Source organism: Acanthochromis polyacanthus, chromosome 6, assembly GCF_021347895.1.
Source record: "Acanthochromis polyacanthus isolate Apoly-LR-REF ecotype Palm Island chromosome 6, KAUST_Apoly_ChrSc, whole genome shotgun sequence".
Taxonomy (NCBI): domain Eukaryota; kingdom Metazoa; phylum Chordata; class Actinopteri; family Pomacentridae; genus Acanthochromis; species Acanthochromis polyacanthus.
The window spans coordinates 8,798,672-8,816,993 of NC_067118.1; the positions used below are offsets into that span (position 1 = coordinate 8,798,672).

At 41.0% G+C, this 18,322-nt stretch overlaps 1 protein-coding gene across 1 annotated transcript in view; it reads right to left on the reverse strand.

The window, feature by feature from the left end:
- The window catches only part of ap4b1 (adaptor related protein complex 4 subunit beta 1), a 36,862-nt gene extending 18,971 nt beyond the window's left edge, over positions 1–17,891 (reverse strand). Inside the window, exons 1-8 of the mRNA XM_022220629.2 lie at positions 17,779–17,891; positions 17,471–17,609; positions 14,211–14,435; positions 14,007–14,137; positions 11,551–11,698; positions 6,031–6,316; positions 4,817–4,915; positions 1,617–1,728 (exon numbers count right to left, since the gene is read on the reverse strand). Of these exons, the coding sequence (XP_022076321.1) occupies positions 1,617–1,728; positions 4,817–4,915; positions 6,031–6,316; positions 11,551–11,698; positions 14,007–14,137; positions 14,211–14,435; positions 17,471–17,583 (1,114 nt within the window). The 5' untranslated portion in view covers positions 17,584–17,609; positions 17,779–17,891. The remainder of the gene's footprint in view (positions 1–1,616; positions 1,729–4,816; positions 4,916–6,030; positions 6,317–11,550; positions 11,699–14,006; positions 14,138–14,210; positions 14,436–17,470; positions 17,610–17,778) is intronic.
- Positions 17,892–18,322: the final 431 nt, after the last annotated feature.

Here is an 18,322-nt window from a genome sequence, read left to right on the forward strand (position 1 = left end):
AAGGTGTGTACCACACTGAACATGGACAACAGAAAGCGAAGGAGAGAATTGTCCCAGGACATCCGAAAAAAAATTATAGACAAACATCTTAAAGGTAAAGGCTATAAGACCATCTCTAAACAGCTTGAAGTTCCTGTGACAACAGTGGCTCATATTATTCAGAAGTTCAAGACCCACGGGACAGTAGCCAACCTCCCTGGACGTGGCCGCAAGAGGAAAATTGATGACAAATTGAAGAGACGGATCGTTCGAATTGTATCCAAAGAGCCCAGAGCAACCTCCAAAGAAATTAAAGGTGAACTCCAAGGCCAAGGTACATCAGTGTCAGATCGCACCATTCGTCGTTGTTTGAGCCAAAGCGGACTTCATGGGAGACGACCAAGGAGGACACCACTGCTGAAAAAGACTCATAAAAAAGCCAGACTGGAATTTGCAAAAATGCATGTTGACAAGCCACAAAGCTTCTGGGAGAATGTCCTTTGGACAGATGAGACCAAACTGGAGCTTTTTGGTAAGGCACATCAACTCTATGTTCATAGACTCAAAAACCAAGCATACGAAGAAAAGAACACTGTCCCTACGGTGAAACATGGAGGAGGCTCAGTAATGTTTTGGGGCTGCTTTGCTGCATCTGGCACAGGGTGTCTTGAAAGTGTGCAAGGTACGATGAAATCTGAAGACTATCAAGGCATTCTGGAGGGAAATGTGCTGCCTAGTGTCAGAAAGCTTGGTCTCAGTCGCAGGTCATGGGTCTTCCAACAGGACAACGATCCAAAACACACAGCCAAAAACACCCAAGAATGGCTGAGAGAAAAGCGTTGGACAATTCTAAAGTGGCCTTCTATGAGCCCAGATCTGAATCCCATTGAACATATGTGGAAGGAGCTGAAACATGCCATTTGGAGAAGACACCCATCAAACCTGAGACAACTGGAGCTGTTTGCTCATGAGGAGTGGGCCAAAAAACCTGTTGACAGCTGCAGAACGCTCATTGACAAATACAGAAATCGTTTAATTGCAGTGATTGCCTCAAAAGGTTGTGCAACAAAATATTAAGTTATGGGTACCATCATTTTTGTCCAGCCCTATTTCATTAGTTTGTTTTTTTAAATAATTATGTTAATCAACAATTCAAAAGTGATGGCTGATTTTGATTATTTAATTTTCAATAAATTTTTATTTATTGTTACTTTTGTGAGTTTCAAGTGATTTCAGTGAGAATTGTGGGTTTTTCCTTCTTTAACTGAGGGGTACCAACAATTTTGTCCACGTGTGTATTTGCACTACACTGTAGCGCAAGACACACAACCAGTCAGAAGGTCAGACACACCTTCTCATTCCATGCTTTTTATTTATTTGTATTTTTTGTACATTGTAGATTAATACTGAAGATTAACACTTTTTTGTTTACAACATAATTCCATATGTTTTCTTTTATAGTTTTGATGTTTTCAGTAATAATCTACAATGTACAAAACAATTAAATAATAAAAACCACAGAATGAGAAGGTGTGTCCAAACTTTTGACCTGCTTGTAATCTGAAGTGTAAAGTGTCGCTAATTAGTGACACAAGATACAAGAAAGTGTCTGCAGGGAATGGTGCGAGAATGTTTACCTATAGCTGAGATTGCTGCCTGTGCAGTGTCAGTGTTGACGTCCGTGCAGTATCCCTTCAGCTCATCCAGTAACATCGCTACGTTCTCATCATTTACCAGCTCCACCAGCACCTGCAAACACAACAGCGCAAGCTTTAGCACTGTTAAAATACCAGACTGCTGCTGCTACATCTGGGCAGAAACTACAGAGGTACTTTAGCCATTTATACGATTTAAGTATTAAAAAGAGCCACCAGTTGGTGAATGTTGAGAGAGTCAGTTGATGTTACCATTTTATTAGTACATTAAGTGAAAAAAAACGAGTTTGTGCAACCAGGGAGAGAAGAGGGTTGGATTTGGGGTAAATCTGTTACTTTGATACCAAATTGATGCTAAATTTTAGAAAAATGAAGTCAAGAGCAGACACTGTGACAGATCTGCTGACATTTGTGTAAAAAACACATTTAATGTAGGATGAAATTACCCAAAAAAAAAGCAGTTTATACAGTTAAGCACCTCAAGTGAAAAGGAAGAAACACTTTAAAAGTATTGAGACAGACATACAGACCTTTGCACAAAATTCACAGTTTCAGTTGTTGACTCTAAGTTTCTTTTTGTATAAATCCAATTTTGAGAACCTCAGAAATGCTTCTCAAATCTTTGCAGATGATGTGCTTCTGTTACTTCTGACCTTCTGCTGTTACTGGGGAGGTTTGAGTGTGAAACAGCTGGGATAAAAGTCAAGATTGCCAAGTCTGAGATCACGATTCTCTGCTGGAAAGCCAGAAATTGCTCCTCTGGGTTAGGAGTCAGTTGCTGTTCCAAGTGTAGTTCAAGAATCTCAGCATGTTGTTCACAGTGCCAGTGAAATGGAGCTCACGGTCAAATTCAGCAGAAAAGGTAACTGAGTCAGAAGGCCAAGAATTCAATTTACTGGTCATTCCTAACTGCACCTACGACTGTAAGGTTTATGTGGTGATTACAACAATGACGTTACGACAACAAGCAGCCAAAACCAGTTTCTTCTACAGAATACAGAATCGCTGCTTCTCTCGAGGAGAATGTTTCTATTGGTACCTTACATCAGAGGTTTTCCAGGGATGCTTAACAGGAAAGAAATCCTGGATGGATGGATGGATGGATGGATGGATGGATGGATGGATGGATGGATGGATGGATGGATGGATGGATGGATGGATGATGATGGATGGATGGATGGATGGATGAAAGAGGATGGACGATAGATAGATGGATGAATTGATTGAAGGATGGATGGATGGATGGATGGATGGATGGATGGATGGATGGATGGATGGATGGATGGATGGATGGATGGATGGATGGATGATAGATGGATGGGTGGAGGGATGGATAACATAATTGAAGTTGAGTGATGACTAAAGAGTGTGTTGATGGAAACTAGACAGTTTCTTTAGAGGTGAAATTAGCTGGTAGGGTGGAAACTTCCACACTGTGAAATCAGACATTCTTTCTGTTCAGACGTTTCAGTCTCAAGCCCACGTCAAGACACATCTGAATACACTATCAGGGTTATTTTCCCAGACTGTTCTATCGAAAGCCACAAAAAGCGTCACATGATAAGTTTCAACCGGCTCACTAAAATGAGTCAACTGATCTTCACATACGTAAAACTGTAAATGTGGGAGAAATTTTTTCGAAAAATCCACAAAATGATAGAAGATATCGTAATTACAAAATGTAAAAACAGGACGAATCCTTTGTTTGACTTTCTGACAGTCCTTGAAATTTCCATAAACTGATCTTAAACATGTAGAAATGGGTTTTGAGAACACCACATAATCATAACTTTAAACAAGATGGCTTACTTCTTCAAGTGTCTGTTATGTATCATTTGGATTTTTACAGATATTGACTTTTATAGAAAGGTTTAGTGCCCATGCGTCACTGTGATGTGATCGCTCCTGCTCTTTTTTCTACTTTTTCTTACTTGTAGCTTTGTTTTATTTTTTAGTATTTCCGCATCACAGCCAAAATCTAATCACTTGGGTCTTGTGTCACTTCTGACCTTCCCTGAACATTTCATCCAAGTCCGTTTTTGAGTAATGTTGCTAACAGACAGACAGACGGATGGACGGACGGAACAATGCTAATCATCACATAACACTGCTGCGTTCCTTGGTGGAGCAACAACGAGTCTCATCAACCTGAGCTGTTGTGTCCTTTGCTGTAAATCTTTATTTTTATGGACATTTGAATTTGTAGTCTGACAGATGTAAAATTTTTGAGGAAAGTGAAGGCACAAAAAAGTGTGTCTTTTGCTCTCTGCGATGCTTTTGGATCAATATTGGTGCAGAAATGTGTCCATGCCATGTTTAACATATAGAATACAGAAATTGTGTAACCCGTTTTGGAGTAATGTTGCTAACAGACAGACAAACAAACCAGCGCTGACCGTCACATAACTCCATCGTGTTTCTTGGGGGAGAACTTACTCTCTGTGTTTAGAGTGGAATCCTGTTCAAAAAGCACGACAGCTCAGTCAAAGTGGTCCGTGGGATTTTTTTAAATGGGTGACCTATTTCTGTAATCAAAAGCCAATATAGCTTCCTGGATGCTTGTACGAGGGCACTGACACGCACAGTCTAGAGAACAGGTTAGTTAACATCATATTTTTCTGCAGTTTCAGACGAACAGAGGAACTTTACTGACAGATATACAGTAGATACCATCAGCAGATTTCAATAGCGTGTTCTCTTTAAAAAATGTCAAAATTACACCATTTATCAGAGCGAGAAGCTGTAAAAACAGAATCAATTGCAGATTTTTAAAGTTTCTGAATTTATGTGTGATGTGACATGTCGTTAAAGCAAATAATCACCAAAAATAAAGGACCACATTCTGTAAAAAACAGTCAACTTTCAGCTGAACTGTACACAAATAGTATGTAGAGTCAGAGTTTTCCAGTATTTGTCACACTCAGAGGAACCTGAAAAAATGTTGTACATGCTGATTATAGTTTTTTTTTTTTTTTTCAAATTTCTGCTATTTATTTTACAGACAAATCCCATTTTTATCTTCTAATTTTTAATATTTATGGGATTATAATTGAGTTTTACTGCACAGAAGACCTTTCTGAACAGGTGCATGCTGACATGTTCAGTCTGGGAAACAGGGACGTTCACACCACTATTTGTTTACAAAAACAAAACCATGCAACACTGAATCAAACAGGTCGCACCTGCATCTTCCGTTGCTTGATGTAGGCCGGCTCGGCATAGCCACAGAAGAAGCGTTTGTAGTGCGCCCCCATCAGGCCGGGGATGGAACGTAACAGCAGCTTTAAAGAGACAAAACCACATTGATTTATTTCTCAAAATGTTTCCATGCACATATTTCACATGAGATTTCCACTGACAAAGAAAATTATGAACTAATTAAAGACAGCAGTGCAGAAAATATCATTGTGTTAATTTACACAACCTTTACAAAAGGCAGAGACACTTCTCACTATAAGCATATATATATATTTATTATTAGGTCTTATTTTTCTTATGTGCTTGTATGTTTAACCATGTTATAAGTTTACCTTCACAGATTGTAGACTTCAGGCTACAATCTGTAAGTTTATTCTTATGTTTACACCTTATACTATTGTCTCAGGAACCCTAGGAGATAAACATATTGTGTTTGGTGCCATTTTAATCATTTATTCTGTGTTATTTCAGATCTGTGATCACCACAAATGCTGAACAATTTGATTTCTACATTCAAGAAATGAACTAAGACTAAGTTATAAGGTATTTGGCCTCTGACCTCTCCCAGACAGTGATGCTCAACACCACCCCTTGGGAGGAACACATTCATGACTGGCTAGACGCTGATTTGAATTTGGCTCCAAAACTTTCCCTAAAGAGGAAAGTAACTGGAATGCAACTGAACTTTTAGGAAAATTCACCTGAGGCAGCTTGTAGAACGAAGGGCTCTTAGAAGAATGAAATTGGGCTTAAGATTTACTTAAGAACTACAACTGTGCGAATATTTTCGTGATAACTATGAGCTTTGACTCTTAGTGTTTTTACTTCGGCACACCATTGCAACACAAACCTGCCAAAGTTCCTCTTTGTCTCTGTGTTCCTGAACCAACTCATCCAGTAGATCATCACAGCTTCACACCCTGCAGTGGCCTCCCTCTCACTATCTGAATCTGAACATCTTTGGAAAAAAACTTTGAGGATGCCGTTTTGGAAAGCTTTACTTTTATCCCCAGAGCCACAACAGTACTGCATACAGTTTGCACCGTCATACCCTGCCCACCCACCTATCTACAAACATACAACCATCATCAGGTGCATTATTCTCCTTTTCATTGTACAGGAAAAATCCTTTAGTAAGTAATGTGATGCACCCACGCTTTTATACTGTCACCTCCATACTGGGACTGTCCCCACTAACCTGTATGTGGCAGAGGGCAGTAAACCTCATCTCTCTGGATCCACTGCCACATGCAGCCAGCAGCGGTCCACGAACTCGCTCGAGGGCGGCCAGATTGACGGCGGGCTGGCCGGAGCAGAGGCTGAGGAAGAGGCTGAGGGTGGCAGCCATGACGGGCGGATGTGGGCTGACCAGGGAGGCGTCCAGCAGGGACAGGATGTCGAAGAGCTCGTCCTCTGACTGGGGCCGGTAGCGCTGGAGGACCCTCAGCACCTCGCACTGACCCCAGATGTCACACTCCTTCAGCCTTGGCAGGACAAACACACAGACATTAACGCAACAGTATGACTGCATCTGCTAAACGCTGCTGCATACTGGTGTAAGGTAACAACACTGAAAAACTGTCAGCAAACACAGCGGTTGGTTAAAAAGAAATAAATGGTTTTTGTTGCTCCTGTCACATTTTCTACTCACTGTTTACTCATTTTTCACTTCAATAAGAGGTCCTGCACCTCCATAGAAATAGTACAACCACAGCTAGAAGTGTTTTTGGCAGTAGGACACATTTATAATGCCACAAATTACAAAACAGGACAATTTGAATTTCTTTGATTACTTATTTTACGAAAATGGGGGGAAAAATAGAATCCAGTGCACACAGCTGTTACCAACACAGCCTGCAGTTCAGTCGAGAAGTCCCTCAATCTTTATCACGTGATTGTTGTTGAGCTACTAATGGCTTAACATTTGCGAACAGGGATGCAGAATTTTTCATTTTTCAGTGTCTTTTGTGCAATATTCCAAGTATAATGTAATTTATCATAAACAAGAAATGCACTCCGTCAAGGCTGCTCAGACGTATCGTTTCTGACGGAAGAAATCTTGAAAAAATTTGTGCCAGAAATCACGGCAACATAGAATGTGTCCATTTAATATAGATGTACCCACAAACAAAACGACTTTGCCTGAGCAAAGGCGTGTGTTATGCATGTGTACGTTATGTATGGATACCGAATCATGTGATCTAAATATGTAACTGGCGGTGGGACTTGATGGGACTCAGAAACACCCCCACAATTTAATCAGTTGTTCCTTTTATCATTTCTGATGGATAAGTCCCGATAAGTCCGCAGCAGTTGATCTGTAGTAGGATCACAATCATGTGATCATCAGCAGGCAGCTGACGTAGTGTTCACTTGTTGTCATGGTTACAGTGACATTGTGCCGCTATCTGGCAATGATACAGAAATCTTTAACAAATCCATGGATCCAGACTATAAGCTACATCACTGCCAAAATTTAATCACTTGGTCCTTGTGTCATTTCTGACCTTCCCTGAAAATTTCATCCAAATCCGTTAGTCTGTTTATGAGTAATGTTGCTAACAGACGGACAGACAGACAAACCAACACTGATCGTCACATAAGTCCGCCACATTCTTCGGCAGAGTAATAACGTTTCTCATCAATCTGCCATTTTTATACCAAAACATTGCTCCTAAGTTGTGAGGATTTTCTTTCACATATGCGAGAGCAATCTGAACATCTTTGGAAAATAACTTTGCGATTTGAGCTTTTGTGTTGCTAACAGACGGACAGACAGACACAGACGCCGATTGTCGCATGACTCCGCAGCATCCCTTGGCGGAGTAACAAACAAAAACCGAAATTTGATGTTGTTTGAATATTTATTTTACAAATATTTTAAATAACTGCAATTAACATGTATAACATTTTGCCAAGTGTCCACAAGTGGTACTAATACTGGAAAAAAATATAGTGATTCCACATGATGTAACTAGAAAAGCACTCAGAGAGCGCAGACCTCCGCCAAGGATAGAGAGGAAACAGGAAACCCATGCAGTAAAGGATCATGAGCTGGAATCAAACCTGTGTCTCTGACACAGTTCTGTTTACGAATCACCTTCTTAACCAGTTGAGTTATCTGGACACCTTGCTCCAATTTGTTGGACGACATACTAACCTATGATGTTTTTGTCCTATTTTGGACCACATACTGAAACATACTAAAAATACAAAGCGATCCAGAATCCAGGATCCTTTCCGGATTGCAACCAAAATTAAATCAGCTCTTCCTCTTACCATAGTCTACACACACACACACACACACACACACACACACACACACACACACACACACACACACACACACACACACACACACACACACACACACACACACACACACACACACACACACACACACACACACACACACACACACACACACACACACACACACACACACAAACACCGGGTGTCACATAACCTCCTTGGCGGAGGTAAATATTTTATCATTTACATTTGGAAGTTGCTTTAACTTGTCTCCTTGTTGCTCTGTGTAAACACAACCTGCATTCCATCCCAGTTAAGCCAAAAAGTTACTGAATTTTTGTGCCGTGACTGTTGGTCACTGCAGAGCCACTTCTATAGCTTCTTAGCTGCACCGAGGAAAACAGAATTTTTAGTGTTTAACAGATTTTGTTTAGAGTAAACGGTTTGTAAATGAGGCATGTAGAAAAAAGCGATTTTGAGATCACAAATATCACAATTTAAGCTCAGAATTCCAAGTGGAATTCATACATCATTATTTCAAGGACTATCAGAAAGGTCAAAATCCAGTGCTTCTTTCTGTGTTTACAGTTTCTTGCTCTGATAAATGGTCTCATTTTGTCAGTATTCTAAAAAATAACATTCCTTTCAAACCCATCGGTCGGTTTTGGGGTTCTTATGGTTAACCCTTCATGTCACTTTGGCCTCTACTTGCACAAAGCTGCTGGACAAATTGTTTGCAGAGTATCTGGCTGATTTGTTGAACCAAAATCCGACAATACATGCATCTACCACCAAATACCGTGTGGACATCCAAAGCCTAACATACACAGAGCTTCGCATTGTCTAAAAACTATCAGCTACAGTGGGTACGGAAAGTATTCAGACCCCTGAAGTTTTTCAGCACAGTGTTACAGCAGGTTTTCTTTTTAAATAAATCTGCAAAGTGTTGACATTTCTGTGTTTTTCTGTCCGTGTGGGGTGCTGTGTGTACATTAATGAGGAAAAAAATGAGTTTGAATTATTTTAGCAAATGGCTGCAATACAACAAAGAGTAAAACATTTAAGGGGGTCTGAATACTTTCCAGTGGATTTCAAGTGTTTCACCGTCCGACACGTTCCTTCGTCCCCCAACTGCAATTAATTCTGATTCAGACCCACCTGCGTCTGGAATTATTCAGTACGACACCAAATGTAGATTAATCTACTGCTGAAAATAGCCCCTAACAAATGCACCGCTTCCTCCACATTTGATAAATCTACAGTCTGCAGCTGTTTTAGGAAATTACACGGTTCGAGATTAGCAAGAAATGTGCTCTGAGCTACAAGACAGAGTAAAGATAAAAATTATAAAACATAAGATACCGCCAGCTTTATCCTTTAATAGAATACTTCAGCATTTCGGGAAATGTATTTAGTGGCTTTGTCTTCATGATGCAAAGCCGCTTCTCATATCTGCCCACTGAGTTTCTTCTGCCAGCGATGCTTAGAGAGAAATCTATCAGGAAGCAATTTGCTGGAGCTGATTTGATTAGCTGTGTAGATAAAGGGTTGCTGGTTACACACAGACAGACAGACAGGCTCGGCGCTGCGCATTAGGGCTTCTGTCAGACACGGAATGAATACAAATAACTAGAAAGGAACAAGACATTATTCTTCTGTGAAAAAAAGTTTGAAATGCACTTATTGAGCAAAGAAAAAAAAAGAAATGGCAGAAATTTACTAGATCGAACCCTCTGATCCCCAAAACTCAGCAGCAGATATGAAAGGCATGTTTTCTTTTCTTTAAATCACCAAAATGACACCATTTATCAGAGCCAGAAACAAAGAGAATCCGCGGATGTCGTCTTTCCAATGTTCCTTGAACTCATCGTTTGTGACCAAATAAAAGCTTAAGACAGACGTTCATCGAAATTCTTATATTCTGCATCAACCCATTATCTACACACCGCTTAATCCTCATTAGGGTTGTGGGAGTGCTAAAGTCTATCCCAGCTGACTTAGGGTGAAGGCAGAGGATATCTGGACAGCCACATATAGAGACAAACAATCACACTCACATTCACACCTACGGACAAATTAGAGTTACCAAATAAGCTCAGCATGTTTTTGGACTGTGAGAGGAAGCTGAAGTACACAGAGAAAACCCACATAGCACAGTCGTTTCCTCCTAGTTATTTGCAAACTCCATGCAGAAACATCCCAGGAAGGCTGGGAAGTGAACCTGGGATCTTGTAGCTGCAAGGCGAAGGTGCTAATCACCGACCCACTATGCAGCCCTATTTTACTCTACATGTCTAATATAAAAATTCATCAAAAATAAACCGTTTGTACTAACCAGATCCTGTAAAAAATGAAAAATTCAGCATTTCTCTGCACAAATGCTAAGTTATTAGTGGCTCAACAGCAACCAACAGTCATGTGGCTAAAATTCAGGGACTTTTCAGCTGATCTGCAGGCAGTGTCTACACAGAGCAGATAGGAGACAAGTATAGGAACAAATTCTATCCATTTTCTTCTGCTTATCCGGGCCGGATCGCGGAGGCAGCAGATGAAGCAGGTCATTCCACACGACCCTTAACCCGGTGACGCTTTCCAGCTCTTCCTGGGGGATCCCGAGGCGTTCCCAGGCCAGATGAGATACATAATCCCTCCAGCAGGTTCTGGGTCTGCCCCGAGGTTTCCTCCCAGGCAGATGTAATCAGAAAACCTCCAAAGGAAGTCTCACCGGTGGCATCCAAATCAGATGTCCAAACCACCTTAACTGGCTCCTTTCGACATGAAAGACCTGTACTCTACTCCAAGCTCCCTCCAGATGTCCCAGCTTCTTACCCTATCTCTAAGGCTGAGCCCAGCCACCCGACAGAGGAAACTCATTTCGGCCGCTTGTATTCGCCATCTCATTCTTTCAGTCACTACCCAGAGCTCATGACCATAGGTGATCAAACAATTTAAAATGTTAAATATCCAATAGAGCCCTTATTTTTTTCCCAGTGTTGGTAACAGCTGTGGGCACTTGGAAAAACGTTGTCTGTGTTGATTGTAGTTTTTGAACCACTTCTGTAAAATGAATAATCAAAGGAATTCAAGTTTTCTGAAATAATTTATAGCTTTATAACTGTGTCCCACTGCAAAAAACATAACACATTTTTGAGTTCTCTCTAATTCTCAACACACTTGTGCTGTTTCCATCGAGATGCAGGCGATTATATTGCAGTGAAAAATGAGCCCACAGTGAGTGAAAAATGCCACAGGAGTAAAAACCGGCTATAAACTTCTCAAGGATTAAATCAGGATAAAATAGAACACATTTCCAGTTGTTTCACTCCTCCACTCTCCCCACAACAGTACGCTTAAAACATCTCAAAACATCAAACTTCCGCCTTATCACACAACCAAACCACAAGTGTAATTCTTGCTGGTTTTGACAGGCTTCATTCAGCTGCAGAAGATCGGACTCTGGACCGACCTGTTGAGGAGGTGATGGGTGATGGGTTTGTTGATGGCCACTCCTCCTTCGTCCTTCAGGATCTCCTCCAGAGCTCGGAGGCAGTTCACCATCACCACCGGGTCCGGGTCCCTCAGCAGGCTGTAGAGCTCGTTCACCACCGCGGCGTCTGGAAGAATCGGAAACAGGAGGTTTGTGCCGACGCACATGTGGAGGGGAAAGTCGTTTTATTCTTCAGTTGGAACACAGCATCTAGCAAAGCAGTTCTTTTTTGAGCCCCTCTTTTCTTTTGTAGCATTAGAGGTGACCACCAAGAAAAAGATTAAATATGGAATATTTGTTTCTGTGATAAAACAATATAATGCAAGTTTAACTGTGGTTAAAAGACCCCATACGGTAAAAATACATTTTTATTATGTTTTGTGGCTGTTCTAAACTTGGAGGTGTAAAGTTATTCTTTCTTTTTCTGTTTTTATTCTTTATTTTACCAGGTAAGATCAGTTGAGAACAATTTCTCATTTACAATGATGACCTGGCAAGAGGTACCAGCAGGAAGAAAGATAACAAATAAACAAAAACATGTACAAAAATTGGCACACAAGTGGTTAAATATAGATTAAAAACACCCTAAATTAATGCTAGCAATTCAATGAAAACAGTCAGCATGTGCAGTGGTCAGCTAAGGTCTGCTGCAGCTTCTGCTTAAAGATGGAAGGTGACGGAAGTGACGACAGTTCCAGAGATTTTTGGAGGGAATTCCAATCGACAGCTGCAGCAAAGCGGCAGGAATTGCATCCAAAGACAGTGCAAACGTCTGGAGTCGCCTGGTGTAAAAGCCATTTAGAAATGATTCCTCAAGCATCCCACACAACTAGACAGAATCCCAACTTTAAAAGCCAGTCAGGATTTTCCTGAGCAGCTACGCTTCAGCTAAAGATTTGCATAATGCTACCTCCTGCCAAAAGAAAATCATTCATGTCTGCATCAGCTGCCATATGGTCAACTGTTTTTCTGTGCTGTGAATCACCTACACACAGAGAGTCTTCTTCCTGAAGGGGGCGTTTACAGCACAAGCTACAGACACTAAAACAGCCTTTTTTAAACAGAAATAAAACCAGGATTATACAGACACTTCTGGTTTTCTATTATTTATTAGTTTATTTATTTCTCTTTCTCATAATGGTCAAAGCAGTCCAAGCACCCTGTTTCTAAGCACTTTTATCAACGTACATCCCCGTGCTGACTTTGTAAAATAGTTTTTTAGGACTTGTTTGAAATTATATCATGAAAAAAGAAAAAAATGATAAAGAGAAGAAAAGAGAGTGAAGTTGTGCTCTATATGCTGAATACCTGTGAAAAGCTACGTTTGAAAATAAAGAATTGAAAAAAAAAACAGGATTATACAGTAATGGTGAAATAAAATACAATACAATAACTATTAATCTCCGAGGGTAAATTCAATTGCCTGGGTTCTCATCTGCTTACTTCTGAATTAAATAATCTAATTGCTGATGGCAGGATTTACTGAATCTTTCAGTCCTAAAGCACAGAAATAGGAGCCGTCCACCACCGATGTTCTGTTGTTCACTGAGGCAGACATGAAGTGGATGATCCATGTTTGTCAAAATGGCCTCCATCTTTCCAAGTGCCCGTCTCTCCACCTCATCCTCCAACGTGTTCAGTCTGATTCCAACTATAGAGCCAGCTTTTTTAATCAGTTTGTTCAGACGCCTTGCATTCTTGTTTTTTATACTGCCTTCCCAGCAGACTGCAGCACAAAACAGGACACTGAAACGAACCATCTTTGAAATATTTTCAACTGAAAAATGGAAAGCCATGTTTTGAAGACGTGATGCTTTCACTAATTTGCAGAAAACCGGCACACTACGGGACCTTTAAAGTGACACGACACTTCAAATCAATTTTTAGCAAAAAAATGTCATTCACTCAGGCTTGTTTTTTAATTTATGTGTGCACGTTATCTCACAAAGGCTGCATGGTGTCTTGGTGGTTAGCACTTCGACCTTGCAGCTAGAAGATCCCTGGTTCGCATCCCGGCCTTCCTGAGATCTTTCTGCATGGACTTTGCATGTTCTCCCTGTGGGTTTTCTCCGGGTGCTCCAGCTTCCTCCCACAGTCCAAAATCGGTTAATTGGCAATTCTAAATTATCTGTAGGTGTGAATGAAAGTGTGACTGTTTGTCTCTATATGTATCCCTGTGACAGACTGGTGACCTGTCCAGGGTGTCCTCTACCTTCACTTTAAGTCAGCTGGGATAGACTCCAGCCCCCCCACGGCCCTAATGAGGATTAAGCGGCGTATAGATGATGGATGGATGGACATTATCTCACAATAAATTAAGTCTTCAAGACTATCTCCTTTCTCCACGCCCTTTACAATCAGAAATAGTGTTAAAACCCTGAAAATGTCACTGGATGACAGGCACAGACAGAAAGATCGATGATGGGAAACCATACCTATCTCAGAGCTGGGCTGGAGATTGTGAAGTTTAGCCCAGCCGAGTACCGCCACTCGTCGCACACAAGCCGCCCTGTCTCTGAGCCCTGCTGTTAACGGCTGCTCCACGTACTCCACCAAGCTGGGTAACCTGGAACGCACAGAAACATGGTCAGAAACCAAATCACGGGCCGATACAACGGCCAACACCGGCTCCAGCTCACCTGAGGTTGGTCATGTTCCTCAGAGCCAGGCTGCGGACCATCGGGTTCGGATCCTGACAGTCTTTCCTCAGCGTGTTGATGACCAGCAGGGACAGCTCCGGATTTAAGGCGGCATAGGAACACAGGAATACGTAGACCAGCTTCTTCTGGACCACATCCACTGTGGCACAGGCTTTTACCATCTCACTGAACAGACCAGACATGTCCACGCCTTGTGACATCGCCCTGAGAGGACGGGATGGAAGAAGAAGGACAAAAGGGGGGAAAGAGGAAGAAGAGAAAGAGGAGGGAATAGGTAAAAGAAAGATGTGGGGAGAAGTCAGTGAAGGTCAGTGAAAATGCGAAAATAACAGAAAGTAAGAGATGAACACAGCAAAAGGAGAAAACAGAGGATAGCAGATATGCTACCGTTCAAAAGTTTGGGGTCACTCAATTTCATGATTTCCGTGAAAATTCACATTTTCATCATGTGCTAACGCAGTCACACAAGGCTTTTCTAATCACAACTCAAAACACATCTGTTCAAAACTGCATACTCCTTCTGATGCCTTGTCTCTATTGTTTTTAATGTTATTAATTTGTATTGTGTACATATGGAAATGTTTGTTTGTATGGTGTCCTTGAGTGCCAAAAAAGGCGCCGTCAAATCAAATTTATTATTATTATTGTTACTATCAATCAGCCTTTCAACACCATTAGCTAACACAATGTAGCATTAGAACACAGGAGTGATGGTTGCTGGAAATGTTCCTCTGTACCCCTATGGAGATATTCCATTAGAAATCAAACGTTTCCAGCTAGAATAGTCATTTACCACATTAACAATGCCTAGACTGGATTTATCATTCATTTAATGTTATCTCAATTGAAAGAGAATTGCTTTTCTTTCCATAATATGGACATTTCTAAGTGACCCCAAACTTATGAACGGTACTGTAGGTAGAATAATTGACACAGGAAGTGGCCTGTCCAAGGATTCCACTGTCTCACTATGAAGAAGGCCAGACTCTGTCAAACTCTGCTGGTGCCAGAAAAAAGATTACATTTCTAATCCCACAGTCATACTTCCAGCATCTAAAGTGAAAAATGAAATACAATCTGGAACTCTAAAATGGTGTTCACAGCTCAGGTATATTCACTTTTGCTGCATTTCCACTTAGAGGCCTGAATTTTCAATACAGTCATCCTAAAGTATTTGTTTTGATTGTTCATAAGAGGAAATAAAGTTATGGAAAAAATGATTAGACCATCCCTGTTTTCTTCAATTTCTTTTTCATTTTAAGGCCTGGTACAACTAAATGTACATTTCTTTTTTACAAATATAATGATAACAACAAAAATAGCTCTTAAGAGTTTCATTTAAGAGCTGATATCAGACATTTTCCATGGTTTTCTTGATAATAACCAAAATCACTTAAGTTCTTCCATCAATAGCTATGGCATTGTTCTGCCAAAAACAGCTTTTAGGATTCCGTGTTTTCTTTTCTGTCTGTTTTAGTCCCATGATTCATACAGGAGTTGGTACGTGATTGCATAAACATTGTTCTTGATGACTGCAGCCATGCATCTTGACATGCTCTCTACCACCTTCTGACATCGTTCTGTTGTCACAGCAGCTCATTCCTGTTGTACTAATTCAAACTAATTCATTTAGCGTTTGATGATTTTCCACAAGTTTTCAGTTGAATTAAAATCTGGTGATTGAGCAGTCAAGGCATGGCTCCAATGTTCTGGTTCTCCATCCAGGCTTTAACTGACCTAGCCGTGTGGTAAGGGGCATTGTCTTGTTGGAAAATCCAGTCATTGGAGGCAGGAAAGAGTTTTCCAGCTGATGAAAGAAGACTGTTTTCATGAGTAGTCCTGTACATGACCTGGTTGATTTGCCCTGTTCCATCCAAACTGAAAAAACCCCAGATCATCACTGATCCACCCCCATGTTTTACTGTAGGGCAGACAGTCTGGTTTGTAGCTTCTCCAGGCTTCCTCTTAACCAGTAAGTTGGCTGGAGTGGGAATCAACTGAAAATTGGATTCATCCCTGAAGAGAATCTTAGCCCAATCATCAACAGTCCAATCCTTGTGATCCCAGCAAAGAGTAACCAGGCTTTTCTCTGCCTTTCCTTGATAAAGGGCTTTTCCTGTGCCCTGTGTGACTTCAGACCAGCTTCAAGAAGTTAGTTTCCAATTGTCCTTGTCCAACAAGTCACATTTCTCGACAATGTTCACTCATTTTTAGGGTCCCTGGAGGTCTGATGACGATTCCTGACACAGGAACAGATAAATGACGGTCATCTGGTGGGTAGAAAGATGTTTCCTGCCACAACCAGCTAGCAATTTGGTTGTAGCATGATAGGCTTGAATTTTCTTGGTGTAATGAACGGCTGTCTTGGAGCTCTTCAGTTTTTTTGCTACCTGTCTCTCATTCAGGCCAATTTCCATCAGTGTCAAGATGGCTGCCTTTGTCGCTTCACATAATTCTTTAGTTTTAGGCATTATGTGAGAGCTGACAACTTCTGAGTTGTGCTACGGCTTTAATGTACACAGAAAACCACTTTAGGCCTTTGCATGTGCAGTGCTGCTTATGGCTTGAAATGTCCTCTTATAAACCCTGTAAATACAGACCTGATCAAAACCTTAAGACCAGTTGAAAAATTGCTAGAATTTACCTTTTGCACATTTGGATCTTAATGAGGTTTTAAGTAGAGCTACAATATGCAAAAACAAGAAGGGGGAGTGTGACAAAAAGCACTTTGAAAAAGTAACACTCCCACTTCTTGCTTTTGCATATTGTAGCTCTGCTTAAAACTTCATTAAGATCCAAATGTGCAAAAGGTAAATTCTAGCAATTTATCAAATGGTCTTAAGATTTTGATCAGGTCTGCATAATGAAGCTGAAGCATGTCAAAGAGGACATAAAGTGTTACGGAATGAGCTGTATTTTTGTCGTGTTCAACACACATTTAATGGTACCAGGCATTAAAATGAACAAGAAATTGAAGAAAACAAGAGTGGTCTAATCATTTTTTCTGTACTCTCTGCAGTTATTGAGAGGTGATGCAGGTTTGAATGAGTTGGACATTTAGGTGATGCTGCACGTTGTTTTGTACTTAGTCAGTGTTCAGGGTGGAGTATTCTTATGCCTCCTCAAAATAACTTGGAGAGCCGTGCAGCAGGATGTTGGAGGAGCCCCAGCAACCTGATGGATGGATGCAGATGAAGCGCAGTGGCTGATGGGAGTGCGGAGGAAGGACAGCAGCCTACCTGATGACTTTCAGGATGGTGTTTCTGTATCGGAGCTGGTCGGACTGGACGTTGGGGTTGGACAGAGCCCTCCTCAGCTCCCTCACAGTCTCCTCGCCGCCCAGATAAGGCATGTTGGCCGCACACAGGGAGCCACTGACTTTCAAAACAAACAAACAAACACTGGTTCTCAGTCTCAAAAACGTAAAGTTAACCGTTAGCTTGTTGTCAAGTAGAGGTGACAGAAAACACATCAAAGCCGGAAACCCAAACTGAAAGCATCATTTACTACATAACACTATTAACACATGTATTAGTTTAAAAATTACCTTCAAACTAGAGGCTTTTCACTTGTAATAACACATCACAGATGACTGGATTGTTTACACTGAGCTCACTTCCGCGTTTCCTCTTCTGCGCTCAGCGGCTCAGTTTAGTCCTGCGCCGCCCTCTGCTGGGGGGAGGTGGGAATTACACCCTGCAGGCGGTTTCTCAACTTTAAAAAGTCTTAACAGGTGATAGAGATCACAACATGCTTGATTTTTCAAACCAGGAAAAGGATTATAAAACCCAGACTAATAAAAGTGTTGCATCTTAACAATAATATCAGGTCCACACGTGCAAACTGTTTGTTTACTGCAGAACCACCATGGTTACAACAGCCAACTTCTGTACAATGAACATGACCGAGCATAACTAACATTTGCTATAAGTCTGCTGGTCTCCTGGGTACTGCAGGGAATTACTTTCTGACCAGTTTAAACCATAACTGAATACTACACCAACAATAAATAACTACTACCACAAAAAGGAAGTCTACCAAAGGTATTTCTGATTTCGAGAGATGTACACACGTGGACAAAATTGTTGGTA